At 38.1% G+C, this 14954-nt stretch overlaps 1 protein-coding gene across 1 annotated transcript; it reads right to left on the bottom strand.

Moving 5' to 3' along the window:
* Positions 1-1086: 1086 nt before the first annotated feature.
* LOC107658444 (serine/threonine-protein phosphatase alpha-2 isoform) lies at positions 1087-12380 on the bottom strand. Its single transcript, XM_016446990.1, has 7 exons — positions 11890-12380; positions 5436-5567; positions 5087-5317; positions 4874-4978; positions 3539-3762; positions 3312-3446; positions 1087-1624 (listed from the first exon to the last, which is right to left on the bottom strand). The coding sequence occupies exons 1-7, from the start codon at positions 11942-11944 to the stop codon at positions 1511-1513; spliced, it is 996 nt and encodes a 331-aa protein (XP_016302476.1). The 5' UTR covers positions 11945-12380; the 3' UTR covers positions 1087-1510.
* Between the last annotated feature and the right edge of the window lie 2574 nt (positions 12381-14954).

The following is a 14954-nucleotide window of genomic DNA, read 5'->3' on the forward strand; positions in this document are numbered from 1 at the left end:
TCTGCTGGAACCAGTGATTCAAGTTGGTGTGGCAAGCAGAAGAACTCTTAAATCCTAATTACAGTAGCAACTCCTCTGAGATTTAAATGGATCAAACTTTAAATCCTGCCAGGCAATTCAAAACACACAGTTTGAAATGGAGGGAGGGGAATGAAAAGGACAACAGATCTCTAGAAGAAAGAGACAAGTTGAACTTAGCAAGAGCAAAGCAAGATCCAGCAGCTGGGTGCGACACCCAGTGCTAAAAACCCAGATAATGCTAACTAGTAAAGGGTGAAAAGAGAAGGACGACAGACCAATAGGACAGATAAGAGTAATTATGTTTAAGTAATTAAAAAGGTTAATGGAAAAAAGCATAACTGGAAGGCAAACGGGAGGAGATGGGAGGAGAGAGTTGAGAGGAAGGACAGAGAGAATGAGGCAGCAAGCAAGTTGGAGACAAACAGAAAATGATTAGGTGCACAATCTCAGTCATTCTCAGCCAATGTCAACTTTGGTCAACCCTGAAAGACTACATTCAGTCCTCTTCAGTCAAAATAGAGCCGAGAACAGGACAGATTGACAACAGTAAACACCTGAGGAAGAGAGTCGTAACTTGGGAGAACTGGACACAGTAAGATAGATAGTACAGGATGTTTAAATAAAGTTCTCTTTATTGATAATTGTCTTTCAAAAAAGACACTAAAAAAGCACACATAGTAAGCAAAGAATTTCAAAGCTTGTTGTTGTGATCCATCTACAAAAAAGTAAAAAGTTCCAACATGATTGTTTGTTTTAAATCACTGGACCTCTAAATGGAAATTATGCACCTGTGACAGTCTCTCTCTACCTCACGCTTTCTCTGCACATCCATTCTCCCTGCATGTGTGTGTGTGTGTGTATATACACATTTACCACATTTCACTCAGACTGGCTCTCTAACTAATGCAAGATGTGCAAGTTCTGTGTTTGAAACAATGCAGGGACATATACAGTGTATATACACATTTACCACATTTCACTCAGACTGGCTCTCTAACTAATGCAGGATGTGCAAGTTCTGTGTTTGAAACAATGCAGGGACATATACAGTGAGGGGGGCTTGACCCGCACCTCTCGACCCACCCCCCTTTGACCCCTCTGTCTGTCTCAATCTTCCCCAGAGCCTGGCTGGGCATTTACACGGAGGCTTTGTCAGAGGCTCCCTGACAGAGAGACAGGTGGAGAGATGGGGGCAATGAGCGGTGGAGGGGGAGGGAAGGATGGGTGGAAAAACAAACACAAAGAGCGTAACAAACATAACCGACGCTCACACACGCAGTCTCGTATATAAACACACATTTGTAAAGTTACATGAGAGGGAAAAAAAACAAAAAAAAGAGAGCGAGAAAAAGACTTCAACCCTGGGTAATGTTTTGCTTTACAGCCGTTTGGAGACAGAAAGAAAGAAGGGAGGTAGAGAAAGAGTGGGGTCAGAACAGGGAATTTCGGGAGAGAGGACGTTGGGGGTGGAGGGGCCATCCAGCGGGTGTTATTTCTTGGCTTTTCCACCCTTGGCTGAATTTCGCGGCGGGGTGACTGGACGCCCTGAGCCCATTCCACCTCCTCCACCGTAGTACAGCTTCTTATCGGCTGGCTTAAGGATCTGAGAGAAAGACAGAGGACGAGAGTAAGCAATGGCGCACAACAGCAAACACACTTCTGAATATAGACATGTCTGCCCACAGAGAGAGAGAGAGAGAGAGAGAGAGAGAGAGAGAGAGCACTTCAATACATACTGTGAGCAATGCAGAAGCTCCGTTTCAAAACCAACTGAGCTACTTACACAGGGACCATCCTAGCTGTCATGGAACCTCACAATTGACCATTTTAAAACACTCTACATAGGCAACAACTCAGTTCGGGAGACTTGACTAACAACTGATTTCAATACAGTTTAACATTAGCAATACTGAGCTGCCTACATAGGAAGCTGCCTACTAAGGACACTCAACATGAGGCACTTGACTCACAACTGACAGCAACATATGCTAATGTGAAACGGTTGAAAATCTTAAATCCAATAAGTTTAAACAAACAAATATTGGGTATTTTTTTTAAACTCCATAAACACTTCATAGAATTGGATCATTTAAAAATCAACTAATTTAAATCACACAAAAAAAAAATATGGTAACACTTTACCAAAGCTTTGTGCAATGCATTATAAAGGGCTATTAAAGGGTATACAATTATCTTGTTGCAAATAATTATAACCAAATTTAAAAGCATTAAAAATAATGAATTGATAAGTGTTATAATGCATTAACTGTGGTTACAATTATTCGTGAGATTGTACAATGCATTATAAGGTGCATTACATGGCATAATTAATGCATTAAATCTACTTTTAATGCATTATAAATAAAGGCTTTAAGTTGTTACACCAAAACAAATTACAAAACTGGGACTTTCCCCCCCCCACTGATTTTACTGCAGTATATTATAGGGTTTCTTACACCGCAAGGTTTTTTTTAACCATTGTTTGGCTAATTTTCACAGACAAAATCCAATTATTTTGAAATGTATTCAAGGGAAATACCCAAATTATTTCCCCACACAGATTTCTCAATAGGTCCAAGTTGGTCTATAAAATTATAATTTAGAATTAAAAATAGAAAGTAAAGACTTTCCTGAAATGACTAAACTAAATTGATTAAAAACCTTGTTACAACATTGACAACACAGAGCTTTTTTGCCTGCGATCCCCCCCCACTGATTTTACTGCAGTATATTATAGGGTTTCTTACACCGCAAGGTTTTTTTAACCATTGTTTGGCTAATTTTCACAGACAAAATCCAATTATTTTGAAATGTATTCAAGGGAAATACCCAAATTATTTCCCCACACAGATTTCTCAATAGGTCCAAGTTGGTCTATAAAATTATAATTTAGAATTAAAAATAGAAAGTAAAGACTTTCCTGAAATGACTAAACTAAATTGATTAAAAACCTTGTTACAACATTGACAACACAGAGCTTTTTTGCCTGCGAAATGTTACTGCACATTTGGAATGAGGTATGTTACATGGCAGCATGATTAAGGAGCCAAGCTTTTTTAGCTTTGTACTGAGAGTAAAAAGCATCTGTTGGTAGTGCACTACCTTTTTGAAACAGAACAGAGTCACTGTAGAGAACAACCTTCAAAAGATGATCTAATGCAAATCTAGAGGAAGCTGGCCAGACCTATTACACGCAAGTATACTTGATGCATTTGCAGAGAAACTGAAAAGCCTTGTAATCAGGTAAAGGCAAAAGAGAGGGAGGAAAATGACAGCTCTTCTTCTCTTACCTGGAAGGAACACATGAGTGTCTCATCCACACTCATCATGGCCCCAGCGTTATCAAACTCGCCACAGTAGTTAGGAGCGGAGAACAGAGTGACTAACTGTCTCTTCGCGAAAAACTCATAACCGTCCTCCACCACCTGCACAAGAAGATAACGTCACATTTAGTAGAGTCTTTTAACGCTGCAATGCTTTATGGAAACATTCCTACCACCGCAGACCATAAACTAACCTGATGTGCCCTGCATATTAGGTCCATGTCATGTTTGTGAAGGAATTTGGCCACCACGTCTGCACCGAAGGTGAAGGACACGCCACGGTCATTCTCTCCCCAACCCAGCACGTCTTTGTCTGGGTCGGCCCAAAGCAGGTCACACAGCAGCCCCTGGTCCGGTACGTCCGTGGGCCGCATGACGCGCCGCACCTGCTCCATTGACTGCAGGTCTGGAGAGAGGCCTGAAGCGGAAAACAATTCATTATGTTTCACAGTGCACTTCTAGGGAGCAACTTAAAAACTATTTGCCAAGCAGCATCCAGACGCTGTGGGCTGCAAAACACCACAAGAAAATGGCATTAAATCTGTAAACAGAACGTCATTACTAACAAGATGAAAAAAAGTTGTAATAATGACACAATCTTTCATCAGCATCACTTGGTGAGAAAGATAAATGTAATGACTAAATGTAATGATGTTGTCTGCAGAGTTCCTAAAAAAAAACTAAAAAAAAAACTTGCTATTAAGTTTTAAAATGTATTATAATAAAGAAAAGATTACAAAAATTTAGTAAAAATATTTTATTAAATATCGTATTAATATTTCTTGCTGCAATACATGTCTAAAAGTGAATTCTTATGGTTCAATAAGCAAGTCAAATGTTCAATTTATGGGATTTATTAAAATAAGTTTTTTTTTTTTTTTTGGTGAATCAGACTAGTGTCAGTACATTTCCTGCATTGTTTTTGAGTGCAGACAATAAAGGCAACTCAATTCAATTCAGACTGCATATTCAAAACTAAAATATGATTTCTTCTGCTGCGGCTGTGGTAGAAAAGCTTTGCAGGAAATGCTGGTTGTCTGTCGTTTCCCCCACATATGCATTCATGACAAACAGTTCTAGTGAACACCTCACATTTAAGCAGCTTGAAGTAATAAAAATAACCTTAGCATCTTTATGCGAGCACTCCATATGGGCTTTTATGTTTACAGTGGTCCATATTTACTGCATTTCATTTGCTAAGCAGAGCAATTATTTTAAGGATGTGATGATTGTCACCAAAAAAAAAAAAAAAAATCAATTACAGTTCATTTTCAGAGTAGATTGCTCCCATGTCTTCTGCAAAACCACACTGCATTTCAAACGCAGTGTATGCTAAACCCCGTTTAGTAAGTCCCCTGGTGTGTCCCTGAGTTTGTGCCAATCAAATGAACCAAACTTTATGGTCTCCAAGTGATATGTCTATGAAGAGCTATATTTTAACTTCTCCAGGGAAATTGCAAAGTCAACAGAGGAGGTATGACAGAACATTAAAATGGCCATGGGGACAAAAGACCTCTGCCTGCACTTACCTCCGTGGCAACAGAAGATCTTCTCGTCTACAATGGCAGCCACAGGTAAACAGTTGAAACAGTCTGTGAAAGTCTTCCACAGCTTAATGTTATACCGTCGCTTACCTGAAGAGATTGGAAAAACCAGCTTATTAGCATTTAAAACTATGAAATGTGTATATGGAAAGGTGTCATTAGTGGTAATGTAGTTGTAAGAGATCAAATTCTACTCACACTCATCATAGAAGCCATATATACGGTTGATAGAGGCACACTCATGGTTGCCACGCAGCAGGAAGAAGTTTTCAGGATATTTGACTTTGTAGGCCAACAGGAGGCAGATGGTCTCTAGAGACTGTTTCCCTCTGTCCACATAGTCTCCCAGGAACAAATAGTTGCTCTCAGGAGGAAAGCCGCCATACTCAAAGAGACGAAGGAGGTCATAGTACTGACCATGAACGTCACCTGCAGAGACAACAGAACAATTTTGTTTAATACAGGAAACTCCACAAATCAGGACATGAATTCCTTTTTCTTCCAGGTTTCTATGAAGGTGGGAAGCCTGTAGGACAAACATACTCACCGCAGATCTTGAGCGGTGCTTCCAGCTCCAGCAGAATTGGCTGGCTGAGGAAAATTTCCCGAGATTTGAGACAGAGGCCACGGATTTCACTCTCTGTCAGCTGTACGTTCTTGCCTGGCCTGGAACCTTTAACTGGAAAAACACAAACAAACAGAAGGGACAAAATGAGAAAAGCAGGAAATTAGCCAAACAAAAAAGCAAATGTGCCAGATTAGACCCAATAAGTGCTTTAAAAGCTAGGAGGAAGATTTAGAGGATGATAAACTCGACTCAAGAGGCTCTCTGAAATGATGGGATGTAGACTAGTGACGCACAGGCATCAGTGCACTTAAACTCCATATCATGTGTCTCGGCTCAAGCATGCACGCCAACCTTATTTGATTCTGCAAAGCCATTTACAGAATTTAGCAGGTTTGTTTAAGCATTCCTTAGTATTTGTCAAATGCACACTAGCACAACCTCCGCACATATGGCTTTTAACAACCACAATACAGTTTAAAGAGCTTTCCTCTGAGTAATCTCTGACCAGTTTTGAAGATCATGTGCAACTGAACTTCAGATAGAATCAAATATTCATGACAAACAAAACAACCAAACATAGGTCAACAGATTCTGTACTTATCCTTGCAGCCACTTAAAAAAAACAAAACAAGTTGAGCTCCAAAGAGATTTGCTGCTGCACTGTGACAGAGAAGGCTTGCAGGGTCTAAACAGACTGTCATCTCACAGAACGCAGACCTGTGGTTTTATTCAAACATGCCCTTTTAGACTGGCTGCATGACACGCTGTTCAGGGAGTTTAGCTGGCAGCAGCGGATGAAAGAAAGAGCACAGGATGTATCTGGAGAGAAGAAATATTGCAGTCTCTTTGGACAGGGCTGTAAATGACGTCTCCGAGGTCACACTGGCCATACATCAGAAGTGGCATATACGTGTATGGGATGTTCGGAAAGGAAAGATAAAAGACCCAGAGGCAGCCCCGCAGTTGTATTCAAGCAGTTGCTGGGTTTTAAATATACATTTCACATGGCTGGCTTCAGGCAAGAATTACAGTACTGAGTGTATGCCGGTGACTCACATAATCAGGCAGTTATGCAAGGATTTGAGAGATGGCTTATTTGTGCACATTCACAAAATTGATCCAACCAGCCTACACCTCTAAATAAATGTTTAAAGCACGAGGTTTCACACAGATCAACCAAGGACACAAATAGTAGACACTGAAAAAAAAACAAAATTTTATGACATCACAATGCCCACTTCAAACAAACTGAACAATGCGACTGCCAAAAGAGTTTGACGGTGAGGACAAACGCTGGAAAACAAAACATGCTTCTTTGCATCCAGCCATCTCTACCAATTTAAACCAGCAGCACAGAAGATGTCTCAATTAATATGAAGGTCCACAGAGAGAAGCAGCTGGCTGACTCAATGTTCATCCACCCTGAATACACATTTGCGCAGCTGTTTAAAGACATTTACAGCACAATCCTTCACAGTGAAAAATACATGTAATCAGTTTGTCATGTGTTACTTCATAATTCTCAATATCAATTTTCAATACCCAAGCAACAACTGGTATATTTTTAACATACTAATATAGTAATGAACATCCAATTAAAATGTGAAAAATTAATAAATATTGAGACTTAAATTACAGCAATCACTATTCACCAAGGCAGGAAATTATCAAGTTATGCTTTTGCCCATTCATGGATGTACACTACCATTCAAAAGTTTGGGGTCAGTTAGATTTGAAAGAAATTCACACTTTTATTCAGCAAGGATGCATTAAATTGGCCGAAAGCAATAGTAAAGAGTAAAGACATTAATAATGTTACAAAAAAGACCTCCCATTTCAAATAAATGCTGTTCTTTTGAACTTTCTATTCATTCAAAATGAAAACTGTATTAAGATTTCCACAAATTATATAAATTAAGCAATACAACAGTTTTCAGCATTAAAAGCAAGAAATGTTTCTTGAGCAATAAATCAGAATATTAGAATGATTTCTGAAGGACCATGTGACACTGAAGACTGGCGTAATGATGCTGAAAATTCAGCTTTGCAATCACTGAAATAAATAAAATACATTAAGATATATTCAAATAAAAAAATCTATTGAAATTGCAATATTTATGTTTTTACTGTATTTCATCAAATACAGCATTGGAGAGCATGAGTTTCCCCCCCCCTTTTCAAAAACATTTTTAAAAAACTCAATTTTTTAACAGTAGTGTAACTATTACATCAGCATGCAAGCAAATATGCATGTAATGGCACTCAAGCACTGAATCTATTTGATACTTATAATCCTGCAGAAAGACTGTAGTGCTGAATTAACTAGTGTGTTTGACATCCATACCGTGCTGCTTATTTGTAGATAAGCTCTATATTTATCTTGCCTCAGGTTTATTGTTTGTGCACACTGATGATAATGGATAATTGTTTGTCACGAGCAGTCTATGTTTGCAGCCAAGTCACCTGGGAAGCTACATTTCACTTTCTGCCTTGCCCTGTAAAGGAAAGACAATAAACCGAATTTGACTTCCATATTGTGGAACAACCACTTCGCATTTTTGGTAACTGATAACTGACGTTAAATACCGCAGCTTCGTTTTAATAGAGAACTTTTTAACAAACAAATCAGATGACGCACACCAAACGCACACCAGTCTAACAGTTAGGTGGGGTCACTTGAAAGAAGGCCTTTGTCTCAGGCTGCAGATGAGTGATCTGAGGGCCTGGACAGTGACCGGAAGCCCATCGGCTCAGTCAGTGAAAAGTGGGTATAAATAGGATCCTGCCGCTCTTCATTTTAAACCCAGATTAAGGCCGGCTAATGCCCTAACAGCACTTGCTCTAAAGTTAGTCACGGGGACCAATAAGCATCACAGAGCTTAGACCCAACACAAGGGAGGGGGTGGACCGATGACAAACAAGCAAATAAACCACTCAAACGATAAGATAACCAGTAGGTGCAAAGTTAGGTGTGCTAAATTCCATAAATAAGTATAAATAAAAGGTATGCAGGGAACATTTCAACCGCCCACAAAAATGGGGGTGTACTTGGTTGATAAACAATCAAATAAACCTCTCAAACTGTAGCTAGTAGGTGTGTTAAGTTTCTTATCAAAGAGAAAGCAGTGCAGAGAACAACAAAGGCAATCAATCGAATTTAACTACAAGTGTGCATCTAGCGGTGTCATGCTATGGGGAAATACATGAAATGACATGCCAAAAGTCCAGCGCTTCATCGATTTGGCACGCACATGCTCATCACACGGACATCCATGCGTTTTGCCTCAAATGCTTCAGGTTCTCAGAGGTGATACCCTCCACTCTTAAATCCAATGAAGGCAATGAGATAAAGGGACAATCTGAGGAGAAGAAAACAACTTATTTATGTGACACCTCAACAGAACGACAAACTAAAAATAAAAAAAAAAAGGTTTCAAATGTTCCCTTCACGCCACCTGTAATCAGTACAATTGATTTTCCGTTGGTTGGCCATGAGGCTTCAGGCACAACAGCGCAGCAGTACAGAACAGCATGAACCGAAAGGATCTAGACTTAAAAGCTGGAATCTTTAAACATTCCACAGAACAAGTGTTGGGATCCGGATAAAAAAAAAAGGGTACTGCCTGTAAGAGGAGGCACCGCTGTGTTCATTAAAAGAGAGGATTAAGTTATGTAACTTCTTGTAATTATTTCCAACCTACAGGCACAGTAACCCATGTACACAAGAAAACTTTGGTAAATAGGACAACACTCGTTCACCGTACTGCACTTATGTCTTGAGTGCAACCTGCTTGCATACAAATACTAACCATCCCTGCAAGGTCAGAGCAACGCATTTTTTCCCTACCCTAAAAATCGAAGACAAAATAAGTAAAAATATCTTCATAATATCCGTGTATCATAATACACAATATCTGTGTGATTTGAAGAGCAGCCATCAAATAAAAATAAGATCCTCAGGAGAATCAGGACTTTGGACGGACGCATCAAGCTCTAAGGGGAAAAAGGACAGCAGGATTACATAAGGAGATATAAATACAACTATTATTAGGCTTGTTTATTTTTTTTACTGCAAGTTGCAGAAAAAAATAGGTTTACACAGCCATCAGGACCTAAAGCCAAAAGGTCCGGTGTATGTGGAAATCTGTTTTCTTTGTAGGTCTTTGTGACTATATTTAAATTGTGTGTGTGTGTGTTTCTTTCCCTTTTCTCACATATGAAAATTACTGGGAAAAAGACATTCAGTTTCTTGCCAAGTAAATAAAGTCTAAATTCTGTCCAGCAGCTCAAATGACCCACCAGCATTAGACCTCACATCAGGCCCACACAGAATTTGTAAATACATGTAATTTTGTGAAATGGATTAAAGTATGATAAAATCTGTTAACCTGAACCAAAAATATCTATTAAAATAATAATACACAAGGTGGAGATTTGTAAAAAAAAAATGTAGAATGATAAATTCTGCAGAAACTACAATGCCGTGTGGGCCTGCTTATGACCTTACGCACAACTTCCTTGGCTACGGAAACGGCTGGAAAGATGGTACATAGTTTGGAAGGCCTAAAGGATTCATGTTATGCAACACACATGCTTGATGTGGTTCAGATATTTGATAAACTGCTTGCTTAGGTTTATTAAGCCCATCTGTGCTAAGCTTCGCAATGTTTACCCTCAGTAGGCATCAGTAAGCATTAAAAACGAAAAACATTTCAAGTGCAGCTAAAGGGACAATATAAAAAATAGGTTTACACAGCCATCAGGACCTAAAGCCAAAGGTTTGTAGGTCTTTGTGACTATATTTAAATTGTGTGTGTGTGTGTTTCTTTCCCTTTTCTCACATATGAAAATTACTGGGAAAAAGACATTCAGTTTCTTGCCAAGTAAATAAAGTCTAAATTCTGTCCAGCAGCTCAAATGACCCACCAGCATTAGACCTCACATCAGGCCCACACAGAATTTGTAAATACATGTAATTTTGTGAAATGGATTAAAGTATGATAAAATCTGTTAACCTGAACCAAAAATATCTATTAAAATAATAATACACAAGCTGGAGATTTGTAAAAAAAAAATGTAGAATGATAAATTCTGCAGAAACTACAATGCCGTGTGGGCCTGCTTATGACCTTACGCACAACTTCCTTGGCTACGGAAACGGCTGGAAAGATGGTACATAGTTTGGAAGGCCTAAAGGATTCATGTTATGCAACACACATGCTTGATGTGGTTCAGATATTTGATAAACTGCTTGCTTAGGTTTATTAAGCCCATCTGTGCTAAGCTTCGCAATGTTTACCCTCAGTAGGCATCAGTAAGCATTAAAAACGAAAAACATTTCAAGTGCAGCTAAAGGGACAATATGCGGCCAAAAAAAAACAGTTTCTAATGTCTTATGAGGCTACATACTTACTTTTTCCAAACCTTAAGCGTTTATAATACAACTGTTCAGTATATTTCACATTTAGTATCTGCAAGTAGTATACTTCCACTTAGTAGAAATCAACTTCGAATTGTAAATCATATTACAGAAAAATGTCTCGTCTTGAACATTAAGAGTGATGAAAGGGCTTCCAAAACGATGAAACTCTGTGGCACCATCTAATATGATATTACTCTTTAAATTAGCCTGGATCGACCATGTTTACAGGACTATGCAATTAAGTCCCTAAACAGGCAATAAAACCAAACCCAGTAATCATAATCTACCATACAACAAGCAGAACTCTCAGGAAAACATATCTAAGGGCTAAAGCAACCAAAGCTAAAGCAGAGTAACTGCAAATCACTAAATTTTTATTTTATGCACAGAAAATTTAAATGTTTAAATCCTCAGCAACATTGAAAATAATCACGTCTTCCACGGTTTATGCCATGTTTTGAGGGCCTCTATTGTGAAGATCACTTGGTACTGCACCTCCACTAACTACATCCTCATTAGTTAAGAGTAATCCTATTGCTGCCGATTTTAATTAGGCACAGGACTTCCCCTGCTAAAATGGAAGGTAACCAAACAGAAGATGTGAACTAAACAGAGACAGAAATGTAAATCCCTTGAAGCACACCAGTAGTCATTGAATGAAATACTGGCCAAATTTCCGCTCACATCGGCTCATGACCTTAAAATGAGAATAAGAAAAAAGAGAGCATGCGAGTGTCAGCTATATCGGTTTTTGTAATGATAGCTATGAGATTCTGGCTATAAAACTCCCAGGCAGAGTTTTAGTAAATTAGTGTAGACTGGTTGGCTAGCAACTGCTAATTCGCTCCACTTCCCCCGGCTTTTATCAGGACACAAATATGCTTACAATTATTCTATAATATGACACATATGCAATACAAACACATACATATACACAAGTATTTGTTGGTTTTACGTATTTCATTCCAGAACAACAGTTAATAGCTAAAAGATGTGCAGAGAAGTTCTCACCTTCCAGGAGACGCTGTATTATGGAGTCAATGTTTAATTTGTCCGGCTCCGCCATTTTAGTGGATTTTTGTCGGGTTTATTCAAACAGGTCGAGTCTGCCGTTTTCTGCTATCTTGGTGACTGGTCAAAAAAGAAGGTCCCAATCCGAATAAGCAAAGCGTATAAAAGATATCGTTATGGAAATGTGGATTTACTGGCTATATTTCCTTTGTCGTTTGGTTGATCGCTAGCTGCTAACGCCGTTAGCCTGATGGCGCTAGCTATTGCCCACCCGTATTTAAACACCAGGAAACGGTTAATATGATACAAAAACGCCCAGATATACCCCTTCGTCTCTTATTTTGATTCCCTTTATGCCCCACGAGCATTAAAGACATTCAAACTGTCCCTATTTTCCGTAACCTCACAACCCCGTTTCTCTCATCGTCTACGGAACTTTAAAAAAGACCGTGTTGGTGAAGAGCGAAATCAACGGAGGTTGATAGGACCCGCCTCCGCTTGTAAATGCAGGGAGATGATTGGCTTACATCTCACATTTGAACTGAGGGTGTGGTCGCTCATTGGCTAGTGTTCACACACATCTCCTTTCCAAGCCATGACGTCAATGAGGTGAAAAAAGGAGAGGGATGTTCACATACTATGAGATTGCTGCCGCTTATAATGTACTTTAGATTTAGGAACTATAGCATTATGATAAATAATAGCTCAAGGCCACATTATTATATCGAGGCGCTCACGTTGTCATTAACATTAACTGTTTGATGACAGGTTTGTTCATATTTCCCCTACCTACAGGATCATTTTCTAACACACCAGCGCCCTCTATAGACGTTACGGAACACCGCACCTCCTTTTCTTGAGAGTTTCCCATTTGCAAGTAACACTGCCATTAACAAACACACATATGCGCGATATTAGTTAAACAAAGTATGACTGGTCAGTTTCAGTCTAAGTTTCATTTGGGTGATAAAGCTTTGAAGTAGAGACCTGCGCGGACGGATTTTTCAGTCCCGCTCCCGCAGAAATATATCTTATCTGGTCCCGCTCCCGCCCGCGACATTCATGTTTTGTCCCGCTCCCGCCCGCATAAAAGTAAAATACAGATTTTTTTCAGTAGGCTACATCGAAGAAATTTACATGAAATGGTTCTGTAACATCTCCCAAGCTCCACAACATACCAGTATAAATGCTCCCGATAAAATATTTGTTATTTAGGCTAAGCATCAACATTCACAATCACAAACCACTGTTATTTTTAACAGAGAAGCAAGCATGTGCTGCTGCGTGCATGGTTTGGCATGGCAGAATGCAAGCAGCGCTTCCTTTATCATCACTAAAAGCTGACATCTCAGTTAATCGCGATCTCATAAAGCTCTATTATACATTAAATATATGCACAATGAATCTTTCACAGTGTCTACACTTCGTGTGTTAAAATGAGAGGATTCGTGAGCATGCAATTTCAGCACTGCGCTGAGTGGATTCTAACTTTTTTTTTTTTTTGTTGCTATCTTTTGGTATCTTCTGGACAAGTCATAGCCTAGTTATCAAAACCATAAAACCTAACTTACTTTGACCTGCAAAGAGGTTAAAAATACATGTTTAGATTTATTTATAGTTTTTTTTTTTTTACTTTATATTTTATCAATTAGTACATTGCCGGGCATAACTAAAACTCTGTCATGAAGTTTGCATATGGCTTTTTTTATCTTTTAAATGGTTAGTTGTTCTTTGGTCAGATTTTTATTTTTGTTTGTTTTCCCAAAAAGTCGCACTGACAAAATAAAAGACAAATAACTGGAAAACTGAAATTGTTGTCATTGGATTTTTCTTCATTATGTTTTCTTGTCCAGCATCAGAAGTGCACATATAGCCTAGTGTATTATTTATCAGTGCCTCATCAGAAATATTTTTAAGTTCACAAAAAAAACTAACAAGAGAGAGACCAGTCATCTCATGATCTTTCTGAATGATACCCTTGATTCTTCTGGCTCTATTTTAGTTTCTCAAAACCCCTAGTAAAAAAACAAAAAAAACTATGCCATAATTTATTCAAAATACACTTATTTCATATAAGTATACTTCAAATCCATTTATTGACATTATGTCATATCACTTAAGACTTACTGATATGAAATTATAATAACACTTATTTGGATTATTTCTTTATTGCACAATACACATTTCTTAATATTATGCCTAATGTGTTTTAATATCATTCTTAATAAGGTTTATATGATCTCTGTATAATATCGGTATTTAAATGCAAGATAATTAAAAAGTACCTTAAGTATACTTGCAATAGTTCCACTTTAGCACAATTAAATATACTTCAGTAAATCTTTAGTTGGACTTCAGCACTACTTCCACACAATTAAAGTGCATTAAGCACAAAATTAGTTGTTCCAATTTAGCAGACTTTAATTATACCAGTTTAGTTTACCAAAAGTACAACTGCAGGGGATTTTTATTAAGTACATAAGTATGTAAATGCATTTGTAGTATACTTAGCATGAAATAAATGTATCTCATATACATCTAGTATATTTTTTCACTATCTATTTTGTCCAATCTCTTATACATAGTTTTTAAATGAATCAATCCTTGCATCACACAGCTGTTATTATTGTGTCTCCCATTCCCGATGTTTCACAATTGAAACCCCACCCACTCTAACTTGTGAGAGTATCTATTCATCATGTGTGGTTTCAACGGTGACTGGGAAGAGCTTATGAGGAGAGTATGAGTTTGTTTTTGAGATGTCACTATGATTATGACAGAAGTTTCAGAAGCTTTGTGATTCATAGTATCATGATGTCCGACCTCCAAGAGTTAATATTTCCATTGAGTAGCATGGTAACGTGATGTACTGTATGTGAATGTGATGATAATATCAGTGTACATAAATGAATACCATTTATTTTTAACATATCAAAATAATAAAAAGTATTTCAAAACTAGTTTATCACCGGAGTTAATTCTTTATGACATTTTTAAACAAAGAAAAAATATCAAAGACAGACCTTCTCTATCTAAAAAGTTTAAGAAGGTGAAATAAAAAGGGG

The sequence above is a fragment of the Sinocyclocheilus anshuiensis genome, unplaced genomic scaffold (assembly GCF_001515605.1).
Source record: "Sinocyclocheilus anshuiensis isolate Anshui unplaced genomic scaffold, SAMN03320099.WGS_v1.1 scaffold371, whole genome shotgun sequence".
Lineage (NCBI taxonomy): Eukaryota > Metazoa > Chordata > Actinopteri > Cypriniformes > Cyprinidae > Sinocyclocheilus > Sinocyclocheilus anshuiensis.